The sequence below is a fragment of the Myodes glareolus genome, chromosome 15 (assembly GCF_982192425.1).
Source record: "Myodes glareolus chromosome 15, mMyoGla1.1, whole genome shotgun sequence".
Taxonomy (NCBI): domain Eukaryota; kingdom Metazoa; phylum Chordata; class Mammalia; order Rodentia; family Cricetidae; genus Myodes; species Myodes glareolus.
Genome location: NC_142040.1, coordinates 53,588,609 through 53,616,466, shown reverse-complemented (window position 1 = coordinate 53,616,466; position 27,858 = coordinate 53,588,609). Strand labels below are relative to the sequence as shown.

Genomic DNA, 27,858 nt, shown 5'->3' with positions numbered 1-27,858 from the left:
ACCTGTGGCATGGTCTCCTGGGGTGCCCATATGTCTGTCTCTCATAGTGGCCTGCTGCAGACACTTGGGGAACTGCACCGTCCCTGCCTAGGACTAGCTGCTCTCAGGTATATTTAGTCCCTTTTTACCAGCCAGTTTTGCTTACATCTGACTTAACATTTTTATGACTTTTGGATAGCATTATTGGACGTGTCTCTAAGTTTGATGATTAGCATTCACAAGCCCTAAAAGGAAGCATGTAAACCCTACCAATCCCCTGCCTTGCTGCAGTCTGTTCACCTGATGATCCCCTGGGCAGCTAGGAATAGAGATTGTTCATGACTTTCTTTCCTTGCCTAACACACATAGGTCCCCGGGTTTCATTCCCAACATGAAATAAAGATAAAATTCATGTAACTTTCCCATGGTAGGACATTTCATTAGGTGTAATTTTCACCCACTTTCTCAGGCCATTTTGCATCGTTGCCATTGATGTAAAATGAATTATCTCATTTCCTTAAAATAGTTGTTTTAGGACAACATTAATAACTCACTTATTTGGTGGCTGGAGCCATGGCTCAGCAGTTCAGAGTACTGGCTACTCTTCGAGAGGAACCAGGTTTGAAGCCCAGCACTTACATGACAGCTCAAAACTGTCTAACTCTAATTCTTGGGGATCCAACCCTCTCTTTTGGCCCCCACATATACAGGCAAAACAGCAATGTACATAAAATTAAGAAAAAATTAAAGACTTTAAAAAAATCACTCATGTATTTGTATGTGAATTACAACACCATTTACATCTTCATTGACAACTAAGAGTGATTCTAAGGACATGAGTAAGTACTCAGAGTCAGTGTGGGTGCAGGCCGATTTGCTAGGAGAGAAAATGATCTGACCATGCAGAGAAAACTGGGTCTTTCTTTACTGGCAATCGCTCAGGGCATTTCTAGTACAGTCTTCCTTTGATGATGCCCAAAGGTTGCACATCTGGAAGTTAGTCCTTTACACTATATTCTCAGCTGTGAGTCACTTTTGGCAAAGGTAGCCTTCTGAAAAATGAGAAGAGGGACAAACGCAGGATTTTACAAATTTACAGCAATCGGAGGATAGTATGTTCCCTGGAAATGAGAAGCTACTCATTGAAAAGTGATTCAGGAAGTATTTGTCCTAGGCAAGTGGATCTCTGTGAGTTTGAGGTCAGCCTTGTCTACATAGTTCCAGGACAGCTGGGCTACATAGTGAGACCCTGCCTCCCCCACCCTCCTCCGCCAAATGTAGTGGTGATGGTTTAGGGTGGACATGGTGGCAAACGCCTTTAATCCCAGAATTAGGGTGGCTATCGCAGTAGGCTCCCAGATCCGTCAGTTCTATATTGCAAGTTCGAGGCTATCCCTGATTAAATAACGAGACAAACAACAAACCAAGTAGGGGTTGCTATTAGGACAAGCGGTCCAACTAAAGTACAGATGCTTAAATAAGAGGAAGCTAATCTCGAGCCTCCCCGAGATACAAATGACTTTCGTGTGGATCAGAAGTTATTTCCCGAAATAAAATGCTGACTGTATTTGTGTGCACTGAGGAATGACTGAGGAATGGTGCTTGTCCTACAAACCAAATCGGTCCCGTTCCCATGAGGAAGACTTGAGTCACCGCTTCAGACTGTCCTTGTCACCCAACAGGCCATGAAGAGTGCATCTGAAATAAACCAAAGCGCCAGAGACCACATCCAGTTTGCCCGTTACTTCCGGGAAACTCAGTCCAAGCCGCTCGTTTTCGCTACGGTGGCCGCTAAGGCCCTAGAGGTGACAGTCAGACGAACAGGAGGGCGCTTGCGCGCTTCGCTTCAAAGTCTAGAACTGAGTAAAGGGATTTCCTAGAAAGGCTCGTCACTCCTCCAGCTATCCTATTGGCTGAGAAAAGGGAGAGCCCGCCTCTGTGAGTGTCCCATTGGCCGCACGCCCAAGGCAGCAGGACGGGGCCTGGCGCCCCATTGCATCAGCTGGTTCCGGCTAGGCCACGTGGCGCACGCGCAGTGTGGAATTGCTGGTCCTCTCCGCCGGCTTAGGCTCTTTTCTGGGGTCTAGCTCTCGTGTTTTGTCTCTCAGCGGTTCTTCCATGTCGGAGGAGAAGGTCAGCAGCCCTTCGGGGAAGATGGACGGCGAGAAGCCGGTGAGCAGGCGCGGTGGATGGGCGTGTCTTGGGAGCCGACACTGCCCGGCGGGAAAGTAGCAAGGACCTGCCGGTATTGGGGGTTCCAGCAGGCAGGAGCGGTCCGGGGGTCATCCTCGTCCCAGAGATCTGTGAACTGAGACTGAGTGGCTTGCTCAGAGCTAGACAGTGACCAGGCGGGGCTTGGGCTCCCACGCTTGTATTTTTATGCTTTTAAATAGGCGGAAAGAACATTGCAGAACTTTGAAAAAAATCGTCATCTTTGTGGAGCAGAAAGCTCTAGTTTAGGAAGGAAAAGCCAGTCCCCGAGATCAGATCCAGTTTGCCAAGGATTGGATGCTTTATGATATGCAAATGGTGAAGACTGGATGGCTCCATTTGACAGACTGCTTGGAAATTAGTCCGGGGCAGGAAGCGTCCTAGATAACTTCACACACGTTCCCCCTTAGAGGCAACAAATGTCCGGTGTATTTATTTGTCCTGGCACTTAGCCAGACAGCGCAGGTGGCAACACGAGTAAGAACGATTTCAGACGGGGGGGTGGAGTGTCCCCAAAAGCCTAGAACACAAGACTGGAAAATCGAAGTTTTGTATCATCAGCTTAGTTGAGTTATAGGTGAAGCTCCGAACGTGCTACCGTCAAACTGTTTTATTGGTTTTGAAAAAAATGAGGTCAGGTAAACCAGGCAGGGCAAGGCTGTCCAGGTACAGAGAGGGTGAGTTGTGTCTCAGCTATATTGGAAGAGACAGGAAATACAACAGTCCAAGATATCAGTGTTCTTCACGTGCAGGATTTTAAGCAGGGATTGTATTGTCAAAACTGACCTGGCACTGGGGTTTGAGGAGAGGGGAGGCCATGTAGCAGGCTGTTTCAATAGTCCAGGGGAGCTCTGCTAAAGTCCTCGTCAAGAGGAGTGTCCGTCCTGATTGGACAGGTCACTAAAATACTTATGTATGCATTCTAAACTACAAATTTAAGTATTGAGTAATGACTACACATAGATTTTATTTCTATTTCTGTGTTGTTTCCTTTAAAAAATTGTGTTTTACCATTTCAGCTTGGTTACCCCTCTGCTTCTTTCCCGACTGTCCTTCCATCCTACTCTTAAACCAACCCCTGTTAGGTCAGGGCCTCCCGGGTTCTTAAGATTAATGTAAGGCTAGACGTTAGCCAAGATAGTCGCCCCTGAGCAGGCTGTCAGTAAAACATTAGATGAAGATTTGGTGAATGAACGACTTGGAGTGTAAAATGTGATATTGTTGCCTCTGTAATAATCAGGTATCGTAAATTGTGGAAAGCTGACTCAGTGGGATACAGACCTAACCCCACAAGTCCTTTTGTCCCGAGCCCCACAGGCTAAAACCTTTATTCCTTTCACATTTCGTCTTCACAACAAGGTTGTTGTGAAGGACATAATTACACCCAGTTCACAAGACGGAAAACAGCCTAGAAGGAGTGAATGTAGTGTGTGGTCACCCAGTCCACTTAGCTCCCTTGGAGGTAGCTTATGGGCCATTAGGTAGGGAGGGAGATAATTACCCCCCAACACACTCACACCTAAGTGACTCTTACTGAATAGGTTCTTTCTTGTTGCTCTGTGTTTCATACAGGTCTGAGTCTGAAGGGGAAAGTTATAGGAGCATTAGAGAACGTGTACATTGATAAATGGCCTTCTACTTTTTTAGGGCTTGTTTTTGTTGCAACTTGTCTAACTTGTCTTTACCAGAGAAGGAATTTCCAATCTTTCAAAATAAGATTGTGTTTTTTTAAAAAAATCTTTTTAGGTATAACTTTTTTAGCTGCAATTTTGGAAAATATGTCAAATAGAGCTGAAAGATGAGAACCTCTCTTCTGTTCTGCTTCTTTAGGTGGATGCCAGTGAGGAGAAGCGAAAGGAAGGAGGCAAGAAGAAGAACAAAGATGGAGGCGGAGACGGAGGTCGAGCGGAGGTAATATAAGTGATCCTGCCATTGCTTGGGTTTCAAAGGCTGGTGGGGAACAGGGAACTGTCCCAGACTTACCCTCCATGAGGAGTGTGTGTGTGTGTGTGTGTGTGTGTATACATGAGTATCCATAGCGTGTCACACATGTGGAAGCCAGGGAACAACTTGCAGGCATTCCTTCTCCACTTTTCCTCCTGGGGATGGAGTTCAGATGTTAGGCCTGGTGGCCCCTGTGTAAAGATTCTAATGGTCACTGAAGGTGGTGTGGTAGCACAGGTTGGAAAACCTAGGGAGAAGATTAAAAAGGAGCCCATGGGGGAAGAAGGGTTTGCAGGCAGTTGACAGTGCAGAGGGCCAAGTGTATTGTAAGATGACCTCACAGTGGATTTTCACAGAATCACAAGGATAGAAGTAGAGGAAGGGCTGCGGTTGTCACTGGGCTGCCAAGACTCGATGCTGACTTCTCTATCTTTAAACGATGTGTTAAGGGGTAGGGGCTCTGTGCTGGGTTTCTATAAGCACATACGGAACCAAACAGAATCCTGTTCCTTGATTTCTTTCTTGTTGCTTGGATCTGCATCTGGGGTCTGGTTTACTTACATCCGGAGAATTATTCAGTTCCTAAGCTCAGTGACATAGAACTGCAGTTCAAAGCCATCCCAGAATGCACTTGGTTCCTGGTGCTTGAGGAGGCGGTTCTGCGTGTTGTTCTGCTGGTTTTGAGTTTGAACTCCTGTAAACTGTGCTTTGCTGTTTTGCATTTAGTCACTGCAGTTTTATTGGAGACCTTGGAAAGCTGCTGGGATGTAGGAACACAAAAGACTAAGCTTTTCTGAAGTAACTCAATAAATGGACTTTAAAGAGTTAGGTATAAAGCTGGAATAGCGATGAACACACTTCCTTAGTCCTGGCGTTTCGGATCTAGAGGAGGAGAATTGAGTTCTAGACCAACCTAGTATGCACAGTGAGACCTGTCTTAGAAAAACAAAACACAAACCCTGCTTGTGTAATGCTGATTAAGCTTAGAACCATTTCTGTTCGTAAAGGTTTTGCAGGTGATGTCAGATGTTATTGCCTGTGTTCATCCAATCCCTGCTCATTTTATGCCAGTGTCATTGTGGGAGGAATCGCTGATAGTGAACCTTAAGATTTGCAGGGAAAGAGTTATATGCTTGTCTCTTCATTTCCTTGTTGTACTTTGGATGGAATTGTGTGACAAGTATTAGTGATTACTTAACCACTTCGTTTGTTTGTTTACAGTTGAATCCTTGGCCGGAATATATTAACACGCGCCTTGATATGTATAATAAGCTAAAAGCAGAGCATGATTCTCTCCTGGCTGAGAAGGCAGCAAACGATAGCAAGCCAATTAAAGTCACTCTGCCCGATGGCAAGCAGGTGGACGCAGAGTCCTGGAAAACCACACCGTACCAGATTGCATGTGGAATTAGGTAAGCAGTACACCTCCTTTGACCTTCCACGGTTTATAATGTAACTAAGTGTTCATTTGTTGTCTCGCCAGGTATATCCTGATAATATTCTTACGTTTCTGCTCAAGGCGTGAGCAGAATTTACTTATTGAGATCTTTGAAAATCAAGGGGATGTAAGCTTTGTAGTCAAGACTCAGTGTTAGTTTCTGAAGGCTTAGGAAGCCACATATTAGTTTTTCTGTTAGGATTGTAAAGCTGCAGGAGCAGAACAGTGTTCAGCTTTTACTTAAGTGTCTCAGTTTTGAGCTTATTTATGAAAGTAGGTCACATAACAGGGAAAGTTAAAAAAAACCTGGTATATCATGTATGGAAAAAATATGTTCTGTGTTTATAAATTCAACAAAAAAAGCTATATATAGTTAGTCTTGAAGCCTATTGGATTATAAGAAATTATGAATAACAGGTATTTTACATACTTTGTGACAGGAAAAGCTTTCTTAATGTTGTTAATCTTATTTTTTAATGATTTATGTATTTACTTTATTTATTTTACTCATATTTTGCCTGCATGCATGTCTGTGTGAAGGTGTCAGATTCCCTGAAATTGGAGTTACAGGCTGTTATGAGCCGCCATGTGGGTGCTGGGAATTGAGCCCTGGTCCTCCGGAAGAGCGCTGGCTGCCATCTCTCTAGCCCCAACTTTCTTATTCTTGATCAGATTGATAGGTGATCACTTTTTCTGGACAGGGTCAAACGTCACACACCTTAGACCAGTTGTCAGCAAACTATGATGACAGCCAGAAGCCTTACATTTAAATGGTTGGAATAAAGCAAGACAGCTAAGAAGAATGCATACTATAAAGCTCATGTGGCCCTCACAACATAGGGTTGTAGTCTGTCTTAAATTTGACACAGACTGACTTGAAATATGTAAAAAAAATACTAGTGGCTAATTTTCTATTTGTAGAGCCGTGGCTTGGGGGTGCTGTGCTGTATTTAATACCTACATCACCTGGGTAGCTTGAGAAGCAAGTGTTTAATGTGGATGCCTCTGTTTCTGCATCATTGTTTCATTCTCTCCGAAAACCAGTAGTTTTTAATAACTAGTCTTGTCAGATGAGCACCTGGTTTGTTTCTGTTTGAAGTCAGGGCCTGGCCGACAACACAGTTGTCGCTAAAGTGAACAAAGTAGTCTGGGACCTGAACCGCCCGCTGGAGACAGACTGCACTCTGGAGCTTCTCAAGTTCGAGGACGAGGAAGCACAGGCAGTAAGTTTCTGCTAGCGCTTATTGGATTTACAGAAAAGCCTGGACCGCAAGCTGCAGAAGGGGAGTATCAGCGTGTCCTTGTGTGGGTCAGGGGTTCTCGGGGGTGACCTGGGGGCCACAGATGTTATGGACATCTCACTATTACTGTGGGGCCTCGATTCACAACCGATTCACAATGGAAACCTTGCTTTGGGTGTGCTCCCCTCCGTGTCTCTCACACAGTATCTCATCACGGATCTGCCCAGACTAGCGCCACCCCATCTGTCTCTCCATTTCCAGGTGTATTGGCACTCCAGTGCCCACATAATGGGTGAAGCCATGGAAAGAGTCTACGGTGGATGCTTATGCTATGGCCCACCAATAGAGAATGGGTTCTATTACGATATGTACCTTGAAGAAGGGTAAGTGAAGACCCTGGATGAAGGGAAATCTGAGTAGCCACATAGGTGTAACTTTTAAAGCATTGTCAGTGAAGGTGACAAATTTATAGCACAGAGTATAACGCTGCTAGTTCTAGTTACTGACAGAAGTTGAAGTACTGAGAGTTACATGTAGAGAAATCTCTGGGATTGGTGGAAGTGTGCCCAGAGGCATGTTGGGAGATGAAATGGGCTCTCATTTTCCTTATGATGGATTTTGGAGAGATGTCACTTGTGAGAAAGTTCTCCACAATAGCAGAGTTAGAAGCCCTTGAAACTACAAGTATAATTTATGAAAAATATAAATTAAATTCTAGTATATGTTGCAAGGCTCTATTTTACAGTAGTAGAGGAAAAAAAATCCCTGTATTGATTCAAATGGAATATGGAAAGATGGCTTTTTCCTCCTGCAGGGGAGTGTCCAGCAATGACTTCTCTTCTCTGGAAGCTTTGTGTAAGAAAATCATCAAAGAGAAGCAAACTTTCGAAAGATTGGAAGTGAAAAAGGAGACGTTACTAGAAATGTTTAAGGTAAACTGAGCCCTGACCACTTGTATTTTATCAGCCAATCCTTGAAGTAGTGCACCTAAGTTTCCTCTGGAGAAACATGAAGTGCTGGTGTGCTCTGAAAAGTGTGATTTGACTCACATTCCAGCTGCATGTTTAGAGATAAACACGAGAGGCCCTGGTGACGTCTCATTTCTCATTTTCAGTACAACAAGTTCAAGTGCCGGATATTGAACGAGAAGGTGAATACTCCGACCACGACTGTCTATAGGTGAGGATATTCAATGCTGTTGCACGCAGCTGGTGTGTTACTCTGCCTTTGCTAAACTGCCTTTTCCTTCATCTTTAGATGTGGCCCTCTGATAGATCTCTGCCGGGGTCCCCATGTCAGACACACTGGCAAGATCAAGACTTTAAAAATACACAAGGTAAAGCCTGCTGTGGATTGTCTAGCGTACTTACGCCTCCCTTTCCATTGCTGCCTCCTTCCTAACGGCTTGTTTCTCATCAGTATATGGAGGGTCAGAGCTTTTGTTTTCGATGCTGTGTCCTGACTGGGGTATTGTATGTGTCGTTTGTACCCCAGTACTCATGACCAGGGCTACCATATGGGGACGGGGTCCAGCACTCACAGGCCACCGTGGCTTCCAAAGCTTTGGGACTCGGTGTTGGGCTTGGCTAATGATCACCCAAGTGGCTCTTTTTCATACAGTTCATCCTGCCAGTTTTAGACCGGCTTAACATGCTGGAATGATTGGGTCCCCGAGTCCTGGGAATAATCATGTCAGCTGCAGGTGCCTTCCATCGTTTGCATGGCTTCCTCTCTGCTTTGCACGTTGGTTTTGGGGGAGGAGCCCTGTGTTGGAGTAGTGTTCATGGGGCTGTGATGTGGGAAAGAGCCTTCTTAAGAAAAGCAAGCAGAGGACTCTGTGCTGTGGAGTGAGTCCACCCACCTGGGGGAGACATCAAAACAGTGGGAGGTGTTACTAGGGCTGTGTGTTGTGTGGAGTCGCCTTGTCAAAGAAATTAGTGTGGATTTACTTTTTAAGATCATTGTGAGAAATAGTATATGAGTAACGAGAAATGTTTACAGATCTAAGGGTTGTGTCGTTGTTGGTCCTTGCTTTTAGAATTCCTCCACATACTGGGAAGGCAAGGCAGACATGGAAACGCTGCAGAGGATTTACGGCATTTCCTTCCCCGACCCCAAGCTGCTGAAAGAGTGGGAGAAGTTCCAAGAGGAAGCCAAGAACCGAGATCATAGGAAAATTGGAAGGGTGCGTTACAGTGCTGTCTGGCGTGAGCTTTCCTCCAGTTCATTTGTGTTGCGCCTGCTCAGCACTAGGTTTCCTTTTGAAGAGGGTCTTAGATTTCAGGTTCCCTGATCTGGGAGCCAGTCATATCCACAGTGTCCTTCGGAAACATTCAGAGTCCATTCCTGTGACTGTGACTGAGGACAGGGCTGGGGACCCACAGCGTTCTGTAAACAGCACTTTAGAGCTGGCAGAAGTAGACTGGGAGCCCATCTCATGGGTTCCTTGTGACGCTGTAGAGTCTGAGTCTGAGAGATCAATCTAGCTGTTTCTCCAGGGATATGCCAGGTCCCCAGTGGAGTCTGTGCTGTCTTTTCCTTACTGCCCAGCTGCTTCTGACTCTCCTCTTGTAGGAGTTACATTTGATTCTTTAAAATTTTTTCCTCTATAAAATGACGTTTACTTGGCTTGGCTGCTAGGTCTGCCCTCTGCCTCCTGGAAATAAATGACTTGCAATGAGGAAGCTGGCAGTGATGGGCGGGTTCCTCCCCAAGAGCTTTTAGCCACGTTCCTGTCTTTGACCATCAGGTGTTTTCCTTTGTTCTTTCTTGCTGTTCACATACAAGCAAAGAACAGAACAAGAAAACCCAGATCTCAGCGCTCTGGGGACTTCTGTCCCATGTCACTGCTTCCCAGCGTTGATTAGACTGGTGACTGTCAGGGAGGTGACAGATTGGTTCTAAGCTGTTAATCATATGCAATTCTGTGCCGTTAAATTGTACCCAAGAAACAATGACATGTATTCTTTAATATTGGCATAGTTAAAGCTTGGAACATAATGACAGATTTCTGAACTGAGGAACTCCAATCATATATACATTATAAATGATTTTTTGCTCTTTTTATCCAGGACCAAGAACTATATTTCTTCCATGAACTCAGCCCTGGAAGTTGCTTTTTCCTACCCAAAGGAGCCTACATTTATAATACGCTTATGGAATTTATCAGGGTAAACTTTTATTTGTTATTGTCTTCTGAAGAGTTAAGGTATAAGATAATTTTATTAGCTAGGGTCTGCTAAAAGAAAGATAAATCTATATTGGAGGGGAAAAATCCATTTTTTTTTTAAAGTTGAAGTCTGTGACTTCAGAGATGTTTAGGGGTTAGAGTGATTGCTGCCCTTCTAAAGGACCCAAACTCATTTCTCCAGCACCCACATCAAGTGCGTCACTTAAGCTCCAAAGGAGCTGCTGGCCTCTGCAGGCACCTGCATACACATAGCATTCACTCAGTAAGCACAAATACACACATAAAATAATTTTTTAAAAAGTTGGGTCTGGTGAGATGTCTCAGTGGTAATTACATCTCGACCAGAAGACCTGAAGACCTGAGTTTGGATGGCAGCTTCTGGTCTTGCAGCTCCCAACCATGTAGAGCTCCAGCTCCAGAGGATCTGATGCCTTCTCCTGGTCCCCATGGGTACCCACACTCGGTGGCACACGTTCATATAGACACATACATACGCACATGGATGTATCTTTTTTAATGTTGACAGTCTCATAAATTATTTAGAGTCATTCTGATGTTTGCTTTTGGGCATGGAAATGTGCAGATGAGGCCGCTCAGCACTAAGCAGCGAGCAGCTGCTGAGCTTGGAGGGTTGGTGGCCTTTCACCTGGGAGTGTGCTGTGTCTCTCTTTAAATTATGAACTATTTCAAGCATACACTTAAAGAGAAGAGTTAGGTTTACTTGCCACCAGATTTAACATATTTGTGTCGGGCTATATTTGTCCAGTTTTTGTAAAAAGAATAAAAGGGGTGCATACTGTTTTATTTTTAAGAAAGCCCCCTTTAAACTGTTGTGCAGTTGCTGTGGCTCCTCACCCCTGTGGTTTACACCTCCATATATATGTATCCGCCGTATTTTGTGCTTGTGTTTCCCTCAGCTCACATGCAGGTCCTGTTTATGTGTATTAGATAACATATGTCCACTTGTCCCATGCTGTAGTCGTCTGTGCCCGCTGTGGAGAGCTTCTTCCCCCACAGTAGCTGTACGCTTACCAATGCCCAGTGACACACGTCCTGTGCTCCTGTCCTGCTAGGCATGCCAAGGCAGTTGTATTTCTGAGTGTTGGTACACCACCTGCAGGTGGAACTTCCGAGTCATGGTATATGTGTCTGAGGTTTCACTCCATAGTATTAAATTGCTCTGAAGTTCTTTCCTCCCTTCACCAAGGCGAGCATTGACTTCCCCGTATGTGTGTGTTCTGCTCTAACAGAGCGAATACAGGAGAAGAGGATTCCAGGAGGTCGTGACTCCCAACATCTTCAATAGCCGCCTGTGGATGACCTCTGGGCACTGGCAGCACTACAGCGAGAACATGTTCTCCTTTGAGGTGGAGAAGGAGCAGTTCGCCCTGAAGCCCATGAACTGCCCCGGACACTGGTATCGAGCAGCTTTCTATTTTCTTCCCTTTTATTGAATTTACCTCCGTGTGTCTGCACTGAGTCTGTGCCACTTGTCTGTGAGTTCCTGAAGGCCCGGATGAAGGTGTGGGAGCTGCTGGGGTTAGTGGTTGTGAGCTGCCCCGGTGGGTGCAGGAACTGCACCCGAATGCTCTGGAAGAGCGGCGTGACTCTTAACCCTCAAGCCTCTCTCCAGCCTGCAGCTGTGCATGGCGTTGCTGTTTACAGTTCCTTGTTCCAGATTCCTGTGGCGCCTTTGACAGATGTCAGTGTAGAAAGGAGCCTAAGAGAGGAAAGAGGTGTGAAGGGAGCCAGGGGAGAGCATATGGGTCGTAGAATATCTGTGCCATGGAAGCAGAAAGGAAAGCTGCTGCTCAGAGGGAGGCAGGTGAGGGCGGAGGGGATGTGACCTAGAACAAAACATGAGGCTCTCCCTGTTTGAAAGTGTCAGAGGAAGCCCAGTGCATCTGCTAACACAACAGGAAAATCAGTGATTGGAATACAACATTTCACGCCGATTAGATCCCACCCTTTATCGACATTCAGGGGTGCTCCTGGGGTTATAGCAGCAAGCAGACTGCAGAGGGGGCTGGATGTGGGGCGGAGTGTGAAAGGGGGATGAAGAGTGACTTCTGGGAGGCCCAGGGGTGACACAGATGTCGATAGTCCGTCCATGTGTGCAGCTCCGGAGGAAGGGGTTCAGGCAGAGCCGCCGAGAGGGTGGCACTGTTCAGAAACGGGCCTTGCACACCAGAGAAACAGCGTTCAGTTTTTGAAGCTCTTTGCGTCTGACTAGAGCAGGTCTGGTCCTGATTTCCAGTGTAGAAGTAATTTGTATGCAGCTAAAACTGTTTCTTCATTATGAGCCATTCATTAAACCTTCGCATTATTTGAATATAGTGTTGATATTAATGGCAATGCTGAGCAGGAGGATCTGCCTGGAGCCCTGGGACTACATGGCTTCACCCTCTCTTGGCCACAGTTAGCTGCACTGTCAGCCACTTGTCGTTTTACACTCACACAAGGGCTTCTGTTGCCGTGTCAGGCTTGGGCCTTGAAAAGATGTTGCTTGTGGCAAACCAGAATCAGCGACTTTGACAGCCTCCCATGTTACTAAATAATATTTGAGGAAGGGTTTTTTGTGTGTGGATGTTTTAAGTTGTTCTCTTTGTTGTTACTTGTGATTCTCCCAGGTCTCACAAATGCTAGGCAAGCCCGCTGCTGCGGGACTGCATCCTTCACCGCGTGCAGTTATCCATGGCTTTTGCTTTGCTTTCTCCTTCAGCCTTATGTTCGATCATCGGCCAAGGTCCTGGCGAGAGCTGCCTCTGCGGTTGGCTGATTTCGGTGTGCTTCATCGGAATGAGCTCTCCGGGGCTCTCACCGGACTCACGCGGGTCCGAAGATTCCAGCAGGATGACGCCCACATATTCTGTGCCATGGACCAGGTATATTGCCCTGTGGGCCAAAATCTTCTTGACAGACATATTCAGCAGGGAGAAAAATAACTGCATTTTTTTCTTCCTTAAGATTGAGGATGAAATCAAAGGTTGTTTGGATTTTCTTCGCACAGTATATAATGTCTTTGGATTTTCATTTAAATTGAATCTTTCTACTCGCCCAGAAAAATTCCTTGGAGATATTGAAATATGGAACCAAGCCGAGAAAGTAAGTGATCCCCCCCCCCCCCAGGAAGTCTTAAGTGGCTATAATCTAAAGAAAATGGCAGTGTTTCTGGTATTTAAGTGGGCTGATTTTTTTCTGGATGGTCTTCGGGTACTTCAGAGTTGCTGGATGGTTTCATACTCAGTCAGTTACTACGGCATAGCTTTAAAGGGGCCTTTGGTTCATTAGGAGGATGCCCTTAGCTCAACACAATTACACAGCACACAGTAGGGTCAGGAAAACACCCTGGAGACTTTTACATCTAAATTAGGTGGAAGGAAGGAACATTGCGGATGAATAAAATGTCAAATTGTTTCTGCTTTGTAGCAACTTGAAAACAGTTTGAATGAGTTTGGCGAGAAGTGGGAACTGAATCCTGGTGACGGAGCTTTCTATGGTCCAAAGGTCAGTCCCCTAGAATATTCGGGTAGCGTGAATTTTAGTTGTGGATAAAGAAGCATCCCTTTAAATGGGAAACAAAGAAAATTAAAAGCCTCTTATTATAACTCAATGTTTGCTTTTCAGATTGACATACAGATCAAAGACGCGATCGGCCGCTACCACCAATGTGCAACCATCCAGCTGGATTTCCAGTTGCCCATCAGATTTAATCTTACTTACGTAAGGTGAGCTTCTGATATCTGCTCTGTGCTTCAGGCTGTACAGAGGACAACATAAATAATAAGATACGGCAAATCCCTCTTTTCTGTAGCCACGACGGTGATGACAAGACAAGGCCTGTGATCGTTCACCGGGCCATCCTGGGGTCGGTGGAAAGGATGATCGCCATCCTCACGGAAAACTACGGGGGCAAATGGTGAGGCCCTTCTGTTTGTTCCCATTAAATTGTGCAGGAGGAACATCTAACGTTCACGGAATGGGGAAGGAGGCCAATGACGAGAGTGCTCTAGAGGGAGCCATACTCTGGCCCTGGTGTTTTAGGATGAATACTTGTTGGGGCTAGAAATGTAGTAGTTCTGACTGGGACTCACGTTAATCCTCAGCACACATGTTCCCTGCAATACTTGTCATTAGAATTATTTTTTGTTTCAAAACTCAATTTGTTTGAATATTACATCAGGGGCTGGAGAGATGACTTAGTTAAGAACACTGGCTGTTCTTACAGAGGACCTCAGTAAGATCCATACATAATGTGTTTTTGATTGCTTCTCTTTGCTTTGTGGTTTTTCACCTGAATGAATGGATAGGTTTTTGAATTATCTTGTTCAGTTTTTCTCATCAGAAATGGCAAGTATTTTGCCATTTAAGAAGTCAAGCAGTTTTTTATTGAAAAAGAAGTAACTAGAACATGCTGAGCCACAGGACAGTGCCCAGTGACTTCATCTAAACCCCGAGAGCCGCTAAAAGGCTGCCAGGGTTAGCAGCACCCGTGGCAGTGTCTTCCATGTGAACAGTATAGGGTTAAAACTTTTGTAAAGTTATGTTGTGCGTTACTGTCATTTCAGTAAATTTTTCATGCTTCTTATGTTTTAAAGTACATAAAATCAAATAGGTCCCTGGTACACATTCTCTGTGTGCACATTTTTTAACACGAACTGGGGCTAAATTGGGAAAAGCCCACAATTAATGTGGATTCATTGCCTGCTCCACCCTTAGTGCCCGAGGCAGCAAACCAGCTACTGGGCTTTCAGCAGTGTGGTACAGGATTCGGGAGAGGAGGCCGTTCCTGTTACTAGTCTGTTTTACTGTCCGCTGAGCAGCACGAATCCTGTTCCAGATCTACACCGACGGCTGGATCTCCTTCCAAGCCATCTTCCCTCATCTTTAATAGTTTGCTTTCCAAAGCCAAGTTATAAAGGCCTGAAAGTCACGTTTGCGTGTTTCAGGAAAAGATGCTGCAGGCTGAGCGCATTCCCTTCTAGCATGTGCCCAAGCCTATACTCACTGCTGTCGTTTCTTCCGTAGGCCTTTCTGGCTCTCTCCTCGCCAGGTGATGGTTGTTCCCGTGGGGCCAACATGTGATGAATATGCCCAGAAGGTAATCCTTAAGTAGGGGTTTGCCTTACATTAAAGCTGTTCTTAAGCTTTTTGCCTTGGGAATCTTATTGTACAGTCCCCGATGACTGGGCCTCAGCTTCCTGTCCTAGTCTCTGAGTGGTTGGGGTTGCCAGCATGCACCGGCACACCTATCCTAGTGACTGTGCCTTTAAGCTTTCAGGTTGGTGGCCGTATATTCTTGTCAGATCGAGGGCTCCCTACATCAGAGCGTAACTTGTCTTTTAGAGCTTTTTCTTAATGATTCTGTGACCACATGTATTCACTTGGTGTTTCAGCTATATTTTAGTGTGATGTTATAAAGAAAGGAATTAGCAAATACAGCCTAAGCTGTATTATTACATAGAATTACGTATCCCACTGAGGTGCCTGATACTTGCTGATTTGTTCATTGCTGATGCAACTTCCCTCGGTGGCTTGAAGTTCTTTTCATCTCATGGTGGCAAGACAGTGTCTTCCCCTCTAGCAAGTATGTGAACAGTCCTGTGAACTTTGCTCCTCAAAGAACAGTCTGTTCTGCTAAAGAGTGTACATGCTTAGCAGACAGTCAGGAAGGCTGGGTGTGGTGGTGAGCCTGCATCCCAGTAGCTGGGTGGGTGAATCAGGAGTGCACAGGTTTGAGACCAGCCCGGACGACAGAGTGGTGGTAAGCCGTGGCAGGAGGGCCCAGTGGGCTAAGGTGCTTGCTGAGCAAGCTTAACAATGTGAACTCGATCCTTGGAACCCACATAAAAAAGCCAGATGCATACATGTGTGATCCCAGCACTCCCCCAGTGAGATGGAAGGTAGAGACAGAGTAGTCTAGAGGACACAGAACGTCAGAAACAAGACAGACCCTGTCTCAAGACAAGGTAGAAGTGGCCAGCAGGGTGGCTCAGCAGATAAAGACACTGCCACCTAGCCGATGACCTGAGTTCAGTCCCTGGAACCCCTCGGGTACAAAGAGAGAACTGACTCCCACAAGTTGCCCTCTGGTCTCCATATGTGTGCATGACTAGACATAGAATACTAATAGTAATACTAATAGTGAAATGTTTGCATTAAAAGTTTGGGCAGTGAGCAGTATTGTTAACATCAAAATAGATGTTGAGCTGGGCAGTGGTGGCACACACCTTTAGTCCTAGGGCAGAGGCAGGCAGATCTCTGAGTTTGAGACCAGCTTAGTTTACAGAGTTCAGGGCAGCCAGAGGTATACACAGAGAAACTCTGTCTTGAACCCTCTCCCCCCTCCACCACCAAAAATGATGTTTATTCTAGAGTATCAAAATTATGCTCTGAACTCGTTTCTTCAGTTTCTTCAGGGAGGTTGTTTGTTTGTTTGTTTGTTTTGAGATAAATTCTCACTGTTAGGTAGCTCTGACTGTCCAGGAACTAGCTTTATAGATCAGGCTGGCCTCAAACTCACAGAGACTCTCCTGCCTCTGCCTCCTGAGTGCTGGGATTAAAGGCGGGTATACCACCACACCAGGCTGTGTATTCGGATCATAAGCCTGTTTAAGAAACACGTTAACATTAAATCAGCCGTTCCTCAGAGCTTTCCTCGTTTTGTGCATGGTGGTTTTGTGTGCACAGCTGATTTCCTTGCACGTACATCAGGAACTTGGTGTGATCGTAAGGGGGTTCTTTATGTTTTATTTCTTTAAAAAGCTGATTAATTTGATTTTTGTGAGTGCTGACCTTTGCAGGTTTTCTAAAATGTTTATTTTATAAGAGGAAATGTCCTTTTTTGTTCAAGTGATGGGGATCAAACTCATGCGTGTTGGGCACTACAGCTGTGTTACACCCCAGCTCCAAAATGTAAATCAAGTCATAATTTTGTGTTATCAACTTCAGTATTTCTATTAGCATTTCCTTGCATAATTAAATTCACAAAATGTGTTAAATTCTGTAACAGAATTAACTGATTTTCATTTTGACTCCGAATTGTTTCTAGGTACGGCAACAATTCCATGATGCCAAGTTCATGGCGGACACGGACCTGGACCCAGGCTGCACCTTGAATAAGAAGATCAGAAATGCACAGCTGGCGCAGTATAACTTCATCCTGGGTAAGAAGCGAAGCTTTCCCACCGTGCAGGGAAAGCCACCGAAATCTTGAGCTCAGTGAGTCTTGGTTATGCATGACTTCACTTCCTGCCGTAGTCACTGTTCTGTTAGTGTGAGGAGGCACCATGACCAGGGCAAAGCCGTTAATTGGAGGCTTACAGTTTCAGAGGGTGAGTCCATGACCCATTGTGGCAGGGAACAGCAGTTAGGCAGGCATGGCTGGGGCGACAGCTCAGAGTCTGCGCCTGACCCACAAGCCCAGGGGAGGGAGGGAGGGAGAGAGAGAGAGAGAGAGAGAGACTGGGCCTGGGGTGAACTTTTCAAAGCTCAGAGGCAACCCCTGGTGATTCACCTCCAAGACCACACCTCCTAAACCGTCCCAAAGTTTCACCAACTGGGAAGCATGCATTCAAACACATTTTCATTCAAACCCCACAGTTCCCTTTTTGGTTTTTCTTACTTTTTTGTGGTCCTGGGAATTGGACCCAGCGTGTGCTAGGCTCCTATAAGCATGATTCTAAATAATCAGTGTGCTCTGTTTGCTAGCAAGGAGGTTTAAGGATTAGAAAACTGCCAAAGGGTTGTTCACAGAATGTCTGCCTTCATGGAATTGCTGTTACATCCTTTTTTTTAAGTTTGCTGGATTTAGTGACTCAGGATGAAAGTTTTAGGAACTTAAAAGTTTGTAGGTCCTTTTTTAACTACAAACTTTTATAACTCTAATGTACATGGTCACCTGTCCATTCAGTGCATCTTCAGTTACAGGATGATTTCTGCTGTCCAGGACAAATCCCACAGAGTCTTGTGTCTTATTTTCTAGTTGTTGGTGAAAAAGAGAAAGCCAGTGGCACAGTGAACATCCGCACCAGAGACAACAAGGTCCACGGGGAGCGCACTGTCGAGGAGACCGTGGCGCGGCTGCAGCAGCTCAAGCGGTCCCGCAGCAAGCAGGCAGAGGAGGAATTTTAACAGGAACGTGGCTGGCACCGGCTCAGCCTCAAAGAGGACCAGTGCTCCGTCGCATAACCTTGTACACTGTGGAACGTGGGTTTATCATGAACATGGAAAAGTTCTGCAGTCTGCATGAATCAGTCGTTTTGATCTGGACAATTCTTAGAGAATGTGTTAGGTGGGCATCAATAAAGAAATTGTTAAAATTATTTTATTCATTAAATGTCTCAGTAATGGAAAAATGGGGGGGACATGTTCCAATTTAACAGGCTTATTTTGTATAAATTCAATCAATTAAAAAATAAAAATTTCAAAAATGTGCTTAAAGAACAGCCAGGATTGAATTATGGTGTTAAAAATTAAAATTTCCTACTACAGATATCAAGACCTGGCAATCCTCGTGTTTCTGTGGAAGCACCTGGGTCAGATTGTGTGTCTCAGTGTCCAGCAGGCAGTGCAGGAGCGGCTCTGAGGGTGTGTGGGAGGGCAGGTCACAGGTCACAGGTCACAGCGTGTGCCGATCCCAGCTGGGGTGAGGTGAGCACTTCTGTTTGAGATGACACTTATTTCTTTCTGGGTAGAGAGCTTTAACGTAGCTGAGAAATAAACTAGAGAGCTCATGTGCCCAGGAGCACTCTGGGATAGATCTGACTGATGAGATAAAAGTAGAAGCCCCTGTGTAGACATTTTTAAATTTTTATTTCTTATTTTTGTATGCTCTAAGTATGCTCTGTTGGTAGTTTTAGCTCTGCCAAGAGAATACAGATTTTCTAATGGAACCGCTGACATTTAATTTCTTCGGTGTTCTCAGGTTTTAAATACACCTACTTGAAATGATTATTCATAGACCTGAAGTCAACCAGAAGCAACCACCAATGTCTAGGATTCTAATATATAGTAAGGACACTGCATTTATTAGTTTAGATCCACATGTGACTCCATAGCATAATCCCATCCATTTGATTACTGCTTGTGGCTGCTCACCCACTTGTCTGACAGACTGGATGTGTCAAGTCTGCATGTTTACTATCTGGTGTGGTAAAGGGAAGGAATTTGTCCTTTCCCTGCTGGTCTTGCTGCCTTTTTTTTTTTTTTTTGGTTTTGTATAGAAAGCAGTCTGGCTGACTTCCTGCAGTCTTGAAGTGGTGAACAAATGGAGGAGCGGGGGTCGGCTATGTGCTGTGGCACATGCGCAGGTGTGGTCCCAGGTATCGGGGAGGACAGGAGGACCCCACAAGCTTCAAGCCCATGTGGGTCATTTGATTAAATTACTGTGGCCAGATTTCTGATAGTGGTCCCTAGTTTACATACTCAGTTTCATCAAAGGTGACCACTTTTTCTGTCTTCTTTTTGAGATCGTTTTGAATTACCAGGATTGAACATCCTCCTATATTTATGTGCCGTTGAATCTCACCAAAGTTTAGTCTTTTAATTCCATCTCTGAGCATCTCCTGCCTCTGGTTCTTCTCAGGATATCCAAGGCCAGCCAATCATTTACAGACCTTTCGCCCAACACTTGCTTTGCTTGCAAGTCCTGCTTAACCTGTTGGATAAACACCTAGCCTCTTCTCCAGACCTAGAGGTATGAGGTCAGTCCTGTGTGAGAAGAGTACTGTATGAAGTAGGAAGAGTTAGACCCACTCCCTGTTGGTGAGTTTTACTCCCAACTGCTCCTAATTTGTCTGCCCAGGTGGAGCTCAAGGCCCTCCATAAGGAGTATGTCTTTCAAGTCTTGTCTTTCTCAGTTTGTGTTTTGGCTTCTGGAAAGCGCAGGACTTACGAGTATTTCCAAATGCCCACACTCCGTGTGCTCAGCCACCTGACTGAGCTCCTTCTACTTTCTTAAATGCAGCTCACACCGGTGCCGCCATCCCTGCATGAATGATATCTTCTACTATCGGCGAATCAATCCCACACCAGTTATGTTTTAAGGGGTTATTTATTTTGGGGGGTAAAACTTACATACACCATAAACCGTCAGGAAGGGAGTCTAGTCGCTGGAGCAGGAGCCAGGAGCAGGAGCTGGGAGCAGGAGCCGGGACCAAGCACCAGAACCAAGAGAGCCTGATCCGGATCTGCTTCTCTTTTTAAAAGAGAAATATACCACGCCCCAGTGGGCTGGTATTTCAGCAGCTATTGGCTGACGGAGCAGAAGTCGCTCCCCGCTGCACTGTGGGCTTGTGCTTCAGCGACTATTGGTTGAGGCAGCGGAAGTTACTCCCACAACATTCCACCTTTTAAAGCTAACCATTCTAAAGCTCCTGGACTTATGAACTCACAGGTATGGTCTGTGGGGTCAGAAAGGTGGGTCAAACTTCTCTGAGCCTCTTGCTGCTTGTTGGATGTGTGTGCTATATCTTGTGCACAACTGTTATGACAAGTCTATGAGTTTCGTTTCATATAAGAAAGTATTGATGTTCTGAAACCATTCATTGATTTGCTCCTGCCCCAATAGTTACCCTCTCTATGCCATCTTCTCAGTGGCCTCAGACCTCTCAGACTAAAAGTGTCGTTGTCCTTTCTCTTGTACTGTATGTACTCCATGCTTAGTGCTGACTTCGACTTCCACAGAACCAAAGCGTGGTTTCCAAAGAGCAAAAAGTGCTCTTGGTTGCACTGAGAACTCAGATTCCAATGATAGAGTTAGTCTGGGCGGTGAATGAACTGGATGTGATCCTTGCTCATCTGGCAAGAGAAAAAAGAAGTCAAAACACTTGCAATCTCAAGGCTTTGTTGGCTGAAGGGAGCTTTGGCTGTGGTAGGAGCGTGGTGGCAGCAGAATCCTATACAAAGGGCTGTGGGGAATGGAAGGAATGGACTGACAGAAAAGGTGTCCTGAGGAGAGGGGCCTGGACAAGTGGAAGAGAAGCAGCAACGGGGTAATGATGGAAGCTCAGATGGAGCAAAAGAATGAAGAGTTGAGTGAAAGAAAAGATGCCGTTTAGAGCAGCTTCACAATGGGATGAATGTGCGTTGTTATGGAAACAGAAACTGGTTTACCCGAGGCTTCCTTAAAGCTTGCTTCCCAAGGGATGGTTTCTGAAGTTTTCGACTTCTCCAAGTGCGGTTTGTATCTGAGGTAACACTAAGTTTTAATTTAAGGATTCGTCCTCCGACTACTGACATCCAGTATTTATTTACTCTGGTGAAGTTTGAACCCTGGGCATAGCTAGGTATGAAAAATACAAATAAAGAAATGTAAAATTTACCTTCAGACAGCAGAGGGCAGCCTTGCCCTCTTTATCCAGATAGATGCAGGCACAAAACAAGGTTGGAGCAATCAGTTAGATTACCTTAAGGTTAGCTTGAACTAACTTGAATTGCATTGCCCCTCCCCAGAGAGGAGTAATGGGCTCCAGCAACATCATTGAATCATACTTATAACTTGAAATGGGGCTTTCCCTGGCCATTTTCAGTAGCTTTTAGAGGAATAACCAATATTGGAAAGTACACAAGAGGCAACAAAGGGACTGGTAAGGACATGGGAACTGTCCCTGTCGCCTCTGATGTGACGAGGATGAAGGAAAAGTGTCAGGTCAGGAGAGACAGTGGAGAGATGTCTGTTTTGTAAACAGAAGCAAATGCTTATGCAGAATAAACCCCAGTGCTCAGTGCTTCAGAACGAAGCTGCCACAGAATGTGGAGCTGCAGCAGTTAACAGTGACGCCTGTCAAGAGAAAGGATCCCCAGGAGAGGAAGGGCTTTGTCATTCATCTTGGAAATAGTCCAGCCGAGGTGTATTCTCAGAGGTCCTGTGGAGTCTAGCAGTGTGTTTTCGGGATCCCGTCCCTCACATCACTTGCAGGGCAGGTTGCTGTGAAAATGTAGGCGCCTGCACACTGAACCAGTCTGACAAGAAGCCCAGAGGTCTCCGTTCTCCACTGGAATAAACAGCCTAGGAATTCTTCCACCCTCTCGCACCGTTTGGGAGCAGGATTAGATGGAAGCTAGTGTCTCTTGCAAACTACATATACACCAGTGAGCCACCCTCCAGCCCTCTTTTTACTTTTTGCTCTGAGATAGACTTTCATTAATTTGTGGAGGCTGGCCTTGAACTCACTCTATACTCCAGGCAGGTCTTGAACTTGTGATCTTCCTACCTCAGCCTCCTCCCAAGTAACATAAGCGTGCTTATGTTTCAGACTAAACTTAAAACACCATTGTTTTCAGGGTCCCTAGAAGCTGTCGGTGATTGACTGAGGTTGAACACTGGCTCACCACAGGTTACTATAGGCTAGCAGGAGGGCAGAACTCTTGGTGAATGTACATAGGTCTGGGTTTTTTTTTTTAAATAGCTGCATGGAATTCTATTCTGTGGCTTTATTACAGTTTAGTTCTATTAAATATTAGAAACTATTAGGAACTTCAAGTTCCTTTGTCACTTTTTTGCTTTGTTTTTTTTTATTTTATTTTTGTTGCTATATAAAACTATGCTTCAAAACCAGTTGTTTACGTGCATTGCTATGTAATGCTCCTTCCTCACTTACAAAGAAGAGTTTCTCAGAAGTGGGATTCGAGGTCAGAAAGTCTTCTTGTATCTTTAGTTTTGTAATCACTGTCTTAGATAGTTTAGTGGTATAAGAATGGCCTTCTTTATATTTGAATGCTTAGTCATCAGGAGGGCCACTGTTTGAGATCAGGAGGTATGGCCTTGTTGAAGGAAGTGTGTAGTAGGAGGCCACTTGTTCGTTTTCCAGCTGCCCAGATTCCCGAAATAATCACACAGAAACTATATTATTTAAATCACTGCTTGGCCAATCACTTAAGCATATTTCTAGCTAACTCTTACATTTAGAATTAACCCATTTCCATTATTTTATATTTTACCATGAGGTTCGAGACCTACTGGCAAGGTTCTGCCTGCTGACTTGCATCTTTCTCCTCTGGCAGCTCCATGGCTTTTCTCGGACTCCGCCTTCTTTTTCCCAGCATTCGGTTTAGTTTTTCCACCTAATTATATTTCTGTTAAGCTACTGGCTGAAACAGATTTATTCACTAAATAATAAAAGCAACACATAGACAGAAGGACTTCCCACACCAGAAGTAGGCCACTAGGGGTGGACTTTGAGCTTTCAGAAGCCCACACTAAGCTTGGCAGGGCTCTCTCTGCCTGCAAATCAGGATGTGGCTGTCAGCTACTATTCCAGCATCGGGAGTACTCTCTGCTCCTACCATGCCCCCACCACACTGATAATGGACTAACTCACTGAAACTGTAAGCAAGCCCACAATTAAATTCTAAGAGTTGCCTTGATCATGTTGTCTCTTAGTGACTCAAACAGATGGTCTAATAAACCCGTGCCAGACTGCCTTTGTTCCACTTGCTCACAAACACTAGTAATGGACCATTTCTCAAACAAAAACTACTTTCCCAATCAGGATTGAAAGGTACCAAAAAACAATAAAATTATTTTATTACTTTTTCTAATACTGTGACATAAGGCAGTATGTCTGTTGGGTGACAGAAATGTATACATTACTCCATTTAGAAGAAAAAAAATCACATTAATTTTGCTTAAAGATTCTAGCTTTGCTTTCAATCTAAAACTGGCAACAATTCATTCCCCCCCAAAAAATGATAACTAAGACAAGGAGAAAGGATTGAGTAGACAGACAAAAGCTGAAACAGAAAACAACTCTCATTTTGAAGTTCTGTTCCTCATGAGGCCAGCATAGGAGACAGAACAGAAGAAAGCACTGGTGGTTATCCTTCCTGGGAAGGATTCAGGTGGCGGGAACTCGGTTATTTTGACAACTGTCTCTGGTCTGTTTAGGGAATCTAGCTGCTACCTCATAATCCGGACTTTCTCCATGGTCAGTGTCCCAGTTAGGGTCTCTCTTGCTGTGAGGAGACACCACGACCACGGCAACTCTTATAAAGGAGAACATTTAATGCGGTTGCTTACATTTTCAGAGGTTCAGTCCATTATCATCATGGTGGGACACAGCAGCACGCAGGCAGACATGCAGGCAGAGAAGCAGCTGAAAGTCCTACATCTTGTAGGCCACAGGAAAGGAAACCCAGTTGTTATTTTAAGCACATGTGAGACCTCAAAGCCCACCTCCACAGTGACGCACTTTCTTCAATAAGGCCACACCTACTCCAACAAAGCCACACCTCTTAACAGTGCCACTCCCTTGGGGGGGCATTTTCTTTCAAACCATCACATTCTAAACCCTGCCCCCAACGACTTGTAACCATTTCATAACGGAAAAGCGCATTCAGTCCAACTTCAAAAGTCCCCAATAGTCTACAACAATCTCAAACTTATCTAAAAGTCTTGAGTTCAAAGTTCCCACCCACTGGGAAGCCCAGACTCATGTTCTCAGACATAGCTTACCTTCTTCTGAGAGTCTCTCTTCCTCGTAACCTTCATGCTTAAACCTACATTAAAATATTGTTAATAAAATTTCCAGTCCTTCTTCCCTATACTTGGATAGCCCTGAAGTTCATTTCAACTTTGAAGCCACCAATCCTGCGTTGGCGGGATAAATAAATACGTAATTTTTCAAAAAGAAGGGCAGGGGGAGATTGCAATCTGTAGGAGGTGTTTGAAGCCAGACAGAGAAGTTATGAAAGTGGCAGTTGCTCCCAAACAGCAGACCCTTGGCCCTGCTAATGCCGCCTGTGGAAGCAGGCACCTCTCCATCAGCATCACCCTTTCTGTTTGCTGCCTGGGTTCTCTTGGTCTTTCCTCATCGGTGAAAATCTCACCCTATATGGTATGACTTTGAGGCAAGTTTGGGAGAGGGTTACCACCTGATGACATACTAGCCCCCACTTTTCTTTAATTTTTATTTTTCCATTCAATTATTTACACTTCCTTCCCTCCTCCCAATCACCTCTTGCTCCCCCACACCCCCTCCTCCGTCTCCTGCCCTGCTTGAGAGAGGGCCAGGAATCCTGCCCTGTGGGAAGTCCAAAACCCTCCCCCTACATCCAGACCTAGGGAGCTGTGCATCCATATAGACTAGGGTCCTAAAAAGCCAGAACATGCTGTAAAAACAAGTCTCAGTGCCTTTATCAATGGCTTCTCAGTCAGCCCCCATTGTCAGCCACAATCAGAAGGTCCGGTTTGATCACATGCTCATTCAGACCCGGTCCAGCTGGATTTAATGTTGAGGTCGCTGGTACAGAGGCACTTTACATTGTAGCACAACTCTTCTGGGTGAAGATTTCAGCACTAATGCGATGGGAAACCTGTGACAGAGCGTGCCCGAGAAAGCCAATGGTCCACGTGAATCAGAAAGCTCACCTTGCATGATGTAAATATCCTCCTCACCTGTCATGCAGCATGTGCTATTTGAGCTGCTAAACAACCCACTTCCTCCTTTGCAAGTGCATCTTTCCCTAGCACAGTCTTTGGCTTCTGTTTCTACCCAAGGTCTTGTTCAGGGACCCAGGAATCTGGACTCCTCCAGAGGTGCCCACTGAACCCAGCATCTCCTGATGCCAATAGTTACTAAGTCCTGATGAACAGTGGGCACAACCATGCCCACAGCCACTTTTGCTCTCCTCTTCATCACTCAAATATCTGGCAGATGAAGTTTTGACAGGGTCTTCCCATGTTCTCGAGGCTGGCTTTGCACGTGTGATCTTCCCACCTTAGTCTCCCAAGTAGCAGGAATTACAAGCATGTGACATTTTGCTCAGCTTCTGGGACACTGAAATTCAATGCACCACTGAATGACCTGTGCTCCACACCATGGGCCAGAGGGCCATCCTAATTGTCATCAAAAATCTCTTTATGATATCGTTCCAAAAATATAACCTGGAAAAGAAAATGGCTGCTTTGGCTGTGGCTGTGAGGATAAGCATTGCATTGAACTGGTTGCTGACTATGAATTCAGCTGGGATTTTCTTGGGGTGGAAAAAGGGAGGTGACCGGGGGAAGCCCAGACGCTTCTGAAATGTTTTTCAAGTGCTGGCCCTTTAAATCACCATATCTAGATCACCTTATATTCTTGTTCAAATTCTAGGCTGATCTTTGACACAGCAGATTAACAACTTGAAGAGAATACTGAACAGTGTATTTTAACAAGATCTTTACATGAGTTCTCCTATCCACTGAAGCGGGGAAAAAAAAAACCTGTCCCACTATTCACATTGGAAATACAAATACCATGGCTCACAAATTCTACACTGAAACATTTTTCTTTGATGAGGACATTTGAATTTCATGCCTAGCATTTCCTTGTAGTCATTTAGGCTCATTTTTTTTCTAGGCAAATGCAGTCAGAACCCAGCCTTTTATTTAAGCTATTAAATCAATGTCTTTCTAGATCAGAAAACAGGGATTGCTTTCCAACTTCTGGACTTTAGCCTCTAGTTGGCATTTATTTCTTTTTAATTGTTTTACTTGTGAAAATGCCGTACTAAACACAACGAAATATAATAATACCTATGATCATATCCCTTGTTTCCCCCTTCAGTTCTCCCCATATCCCTATCACACCTCTCCCAACTTCATGTGTTTTCACTTATTTCTTTAATAGCCCACCAAGTAAGTGTTGTGCATGTGGGCCAGCCAGCGAAGCAGGAAAACCTACCAGTGGCCACACCCTCATAAGGAATGATTTGCCCTTCCCCAGAAACTACCTACAGCCAACAGTTCCTCAGTATGGGGTGGAGCCTCAGGGTCACTTATCCTATTACATTTTTTTCCTTGGAATTTATAAGTCACTCTCCTTCAGGAAAATATTCCCTCAACTTTTTTTCACTAGGCAGTCTTTAAAAATACCCTTGCTTTAAGTTTTCTGAGCACGAGGCTCTTGCAAAGGCTGCTAATCTAGAGCTTTGATGCAGGATGGCTATTGACTTTGCTCACTTTCCCAGTGGGTAGAGCGGCAGGACCCACCCTTCAAACTCACCTGGACCGCCCTAGCTCTTCACATTGTGATTATCCTTCTACCACAATCATGGTGAAGACAATTTCATTGAGTGAGAAAGATTGGATTGAATTAGCCAGGCCATGAAGAATGCAGACTTGTCGGGTAATCAAAATACTCCATCCAGATGGACAGAAATTCAGGGTGTGCAGCTGCACTGGCTGAGCTGGGGAGACGGAGCAATGACTGCTCGTCTTTCCAAATGCCTACTTGCTCACTGTTAGTCAGGGCTCTCTAAAGTGACAGAGCTTAAAGAATGCGTTGATTTATATATGCCTAGAAAAGGAATTTATTAGAATGACTCAAAGACTGTGGTCCTGCTAATCCACCAATGGCTGGCTGTGAGTGGAAAGTTCAAGAAATCAGGAGCTGCTCAGTCCATGAGGCTGGATGTCTCAGCTGGTTTTCAGTCTGTCCTGGAATCTCTAAGAAGGCTCTAATGCCAGTGAGAAAAAATGGACTTGCTAGCAATAGTGAGGGCAGGCAGGCAATGAGCTGCATCTTCCATGTCCTTATATAGGCTTCCAGCAGAAGGTGTGGCCCAGATTAAAAGTGTGTCTTTCCACCTCAAGGCTCAGATTAAAGGCGTGAACCCTCCATTTTGGGATTTTAGTTAATTCCAGATATAGTAACGTTGACAACCAAGAACAGCCATCTCACTCGCTCGCCACCATTGGTCACTGCGGACAGACAGGGCCTGCAAAGCAGGGTGAAATCAACCACACTTTATAGACGGCTTTAGAGTTTCATGCATGTGCTTATTCCTGACAGCACTGTGGAGAAGCCAGGGTTGTCAGCTTCATGCAAAGAAGTGAAGGTCAGTGAGGTTGGTCTGCTGAGGGTAAGAGAGTA

The 27,858-nt window shown here is 45.0% G+C and overlaps 1 protein-coding gene across 1 annotated transcript; it reads left to right on the top strand.

The window, feature by feature from the left end:
• The first annotated feature begins 1,971 nt into the window (after positions 1-1,971).
• Tars1 (threonyl-tRNA synthetase 1) lies at positions 1,972-18,503 on the top strand. The gene is made up of 19 exons (XM_048429565.3): positions 1,972-2,151; positions 4,021-4,101; positions 5,356-5,546; positions 6,672-6,795; positions 7,075-7,196; positions 7,628-7,745; positions 7,928-7,992; positions 8,071-8,149; positions 8,852-8,998; positions 9,885-9,983; positions 11,254-11,420; positions 12,726-12,888; positions 12,971-13,108; positions 13,433-13,510; positions 13,631-13,731; positions 13,818-13,922; positions 15,032-15,104; positions 17,055-17,169; positions 17,988-18,503. The coding sequence occupies exons 1-19, from the start codon at positions 2,098-2,100 to the stop codon at positions 18,134-18,136; spliced, it is 2,169 nt and encodes a 722-aa protein (XP_048285522.3). The 5' UTR covers positions 1,972-2,097; the 3' UTR covers positions 18,137-18,503.
• The last annotated feature ends 9,355 nt before the right edge of the window (positions 18,504-27,858 follow it).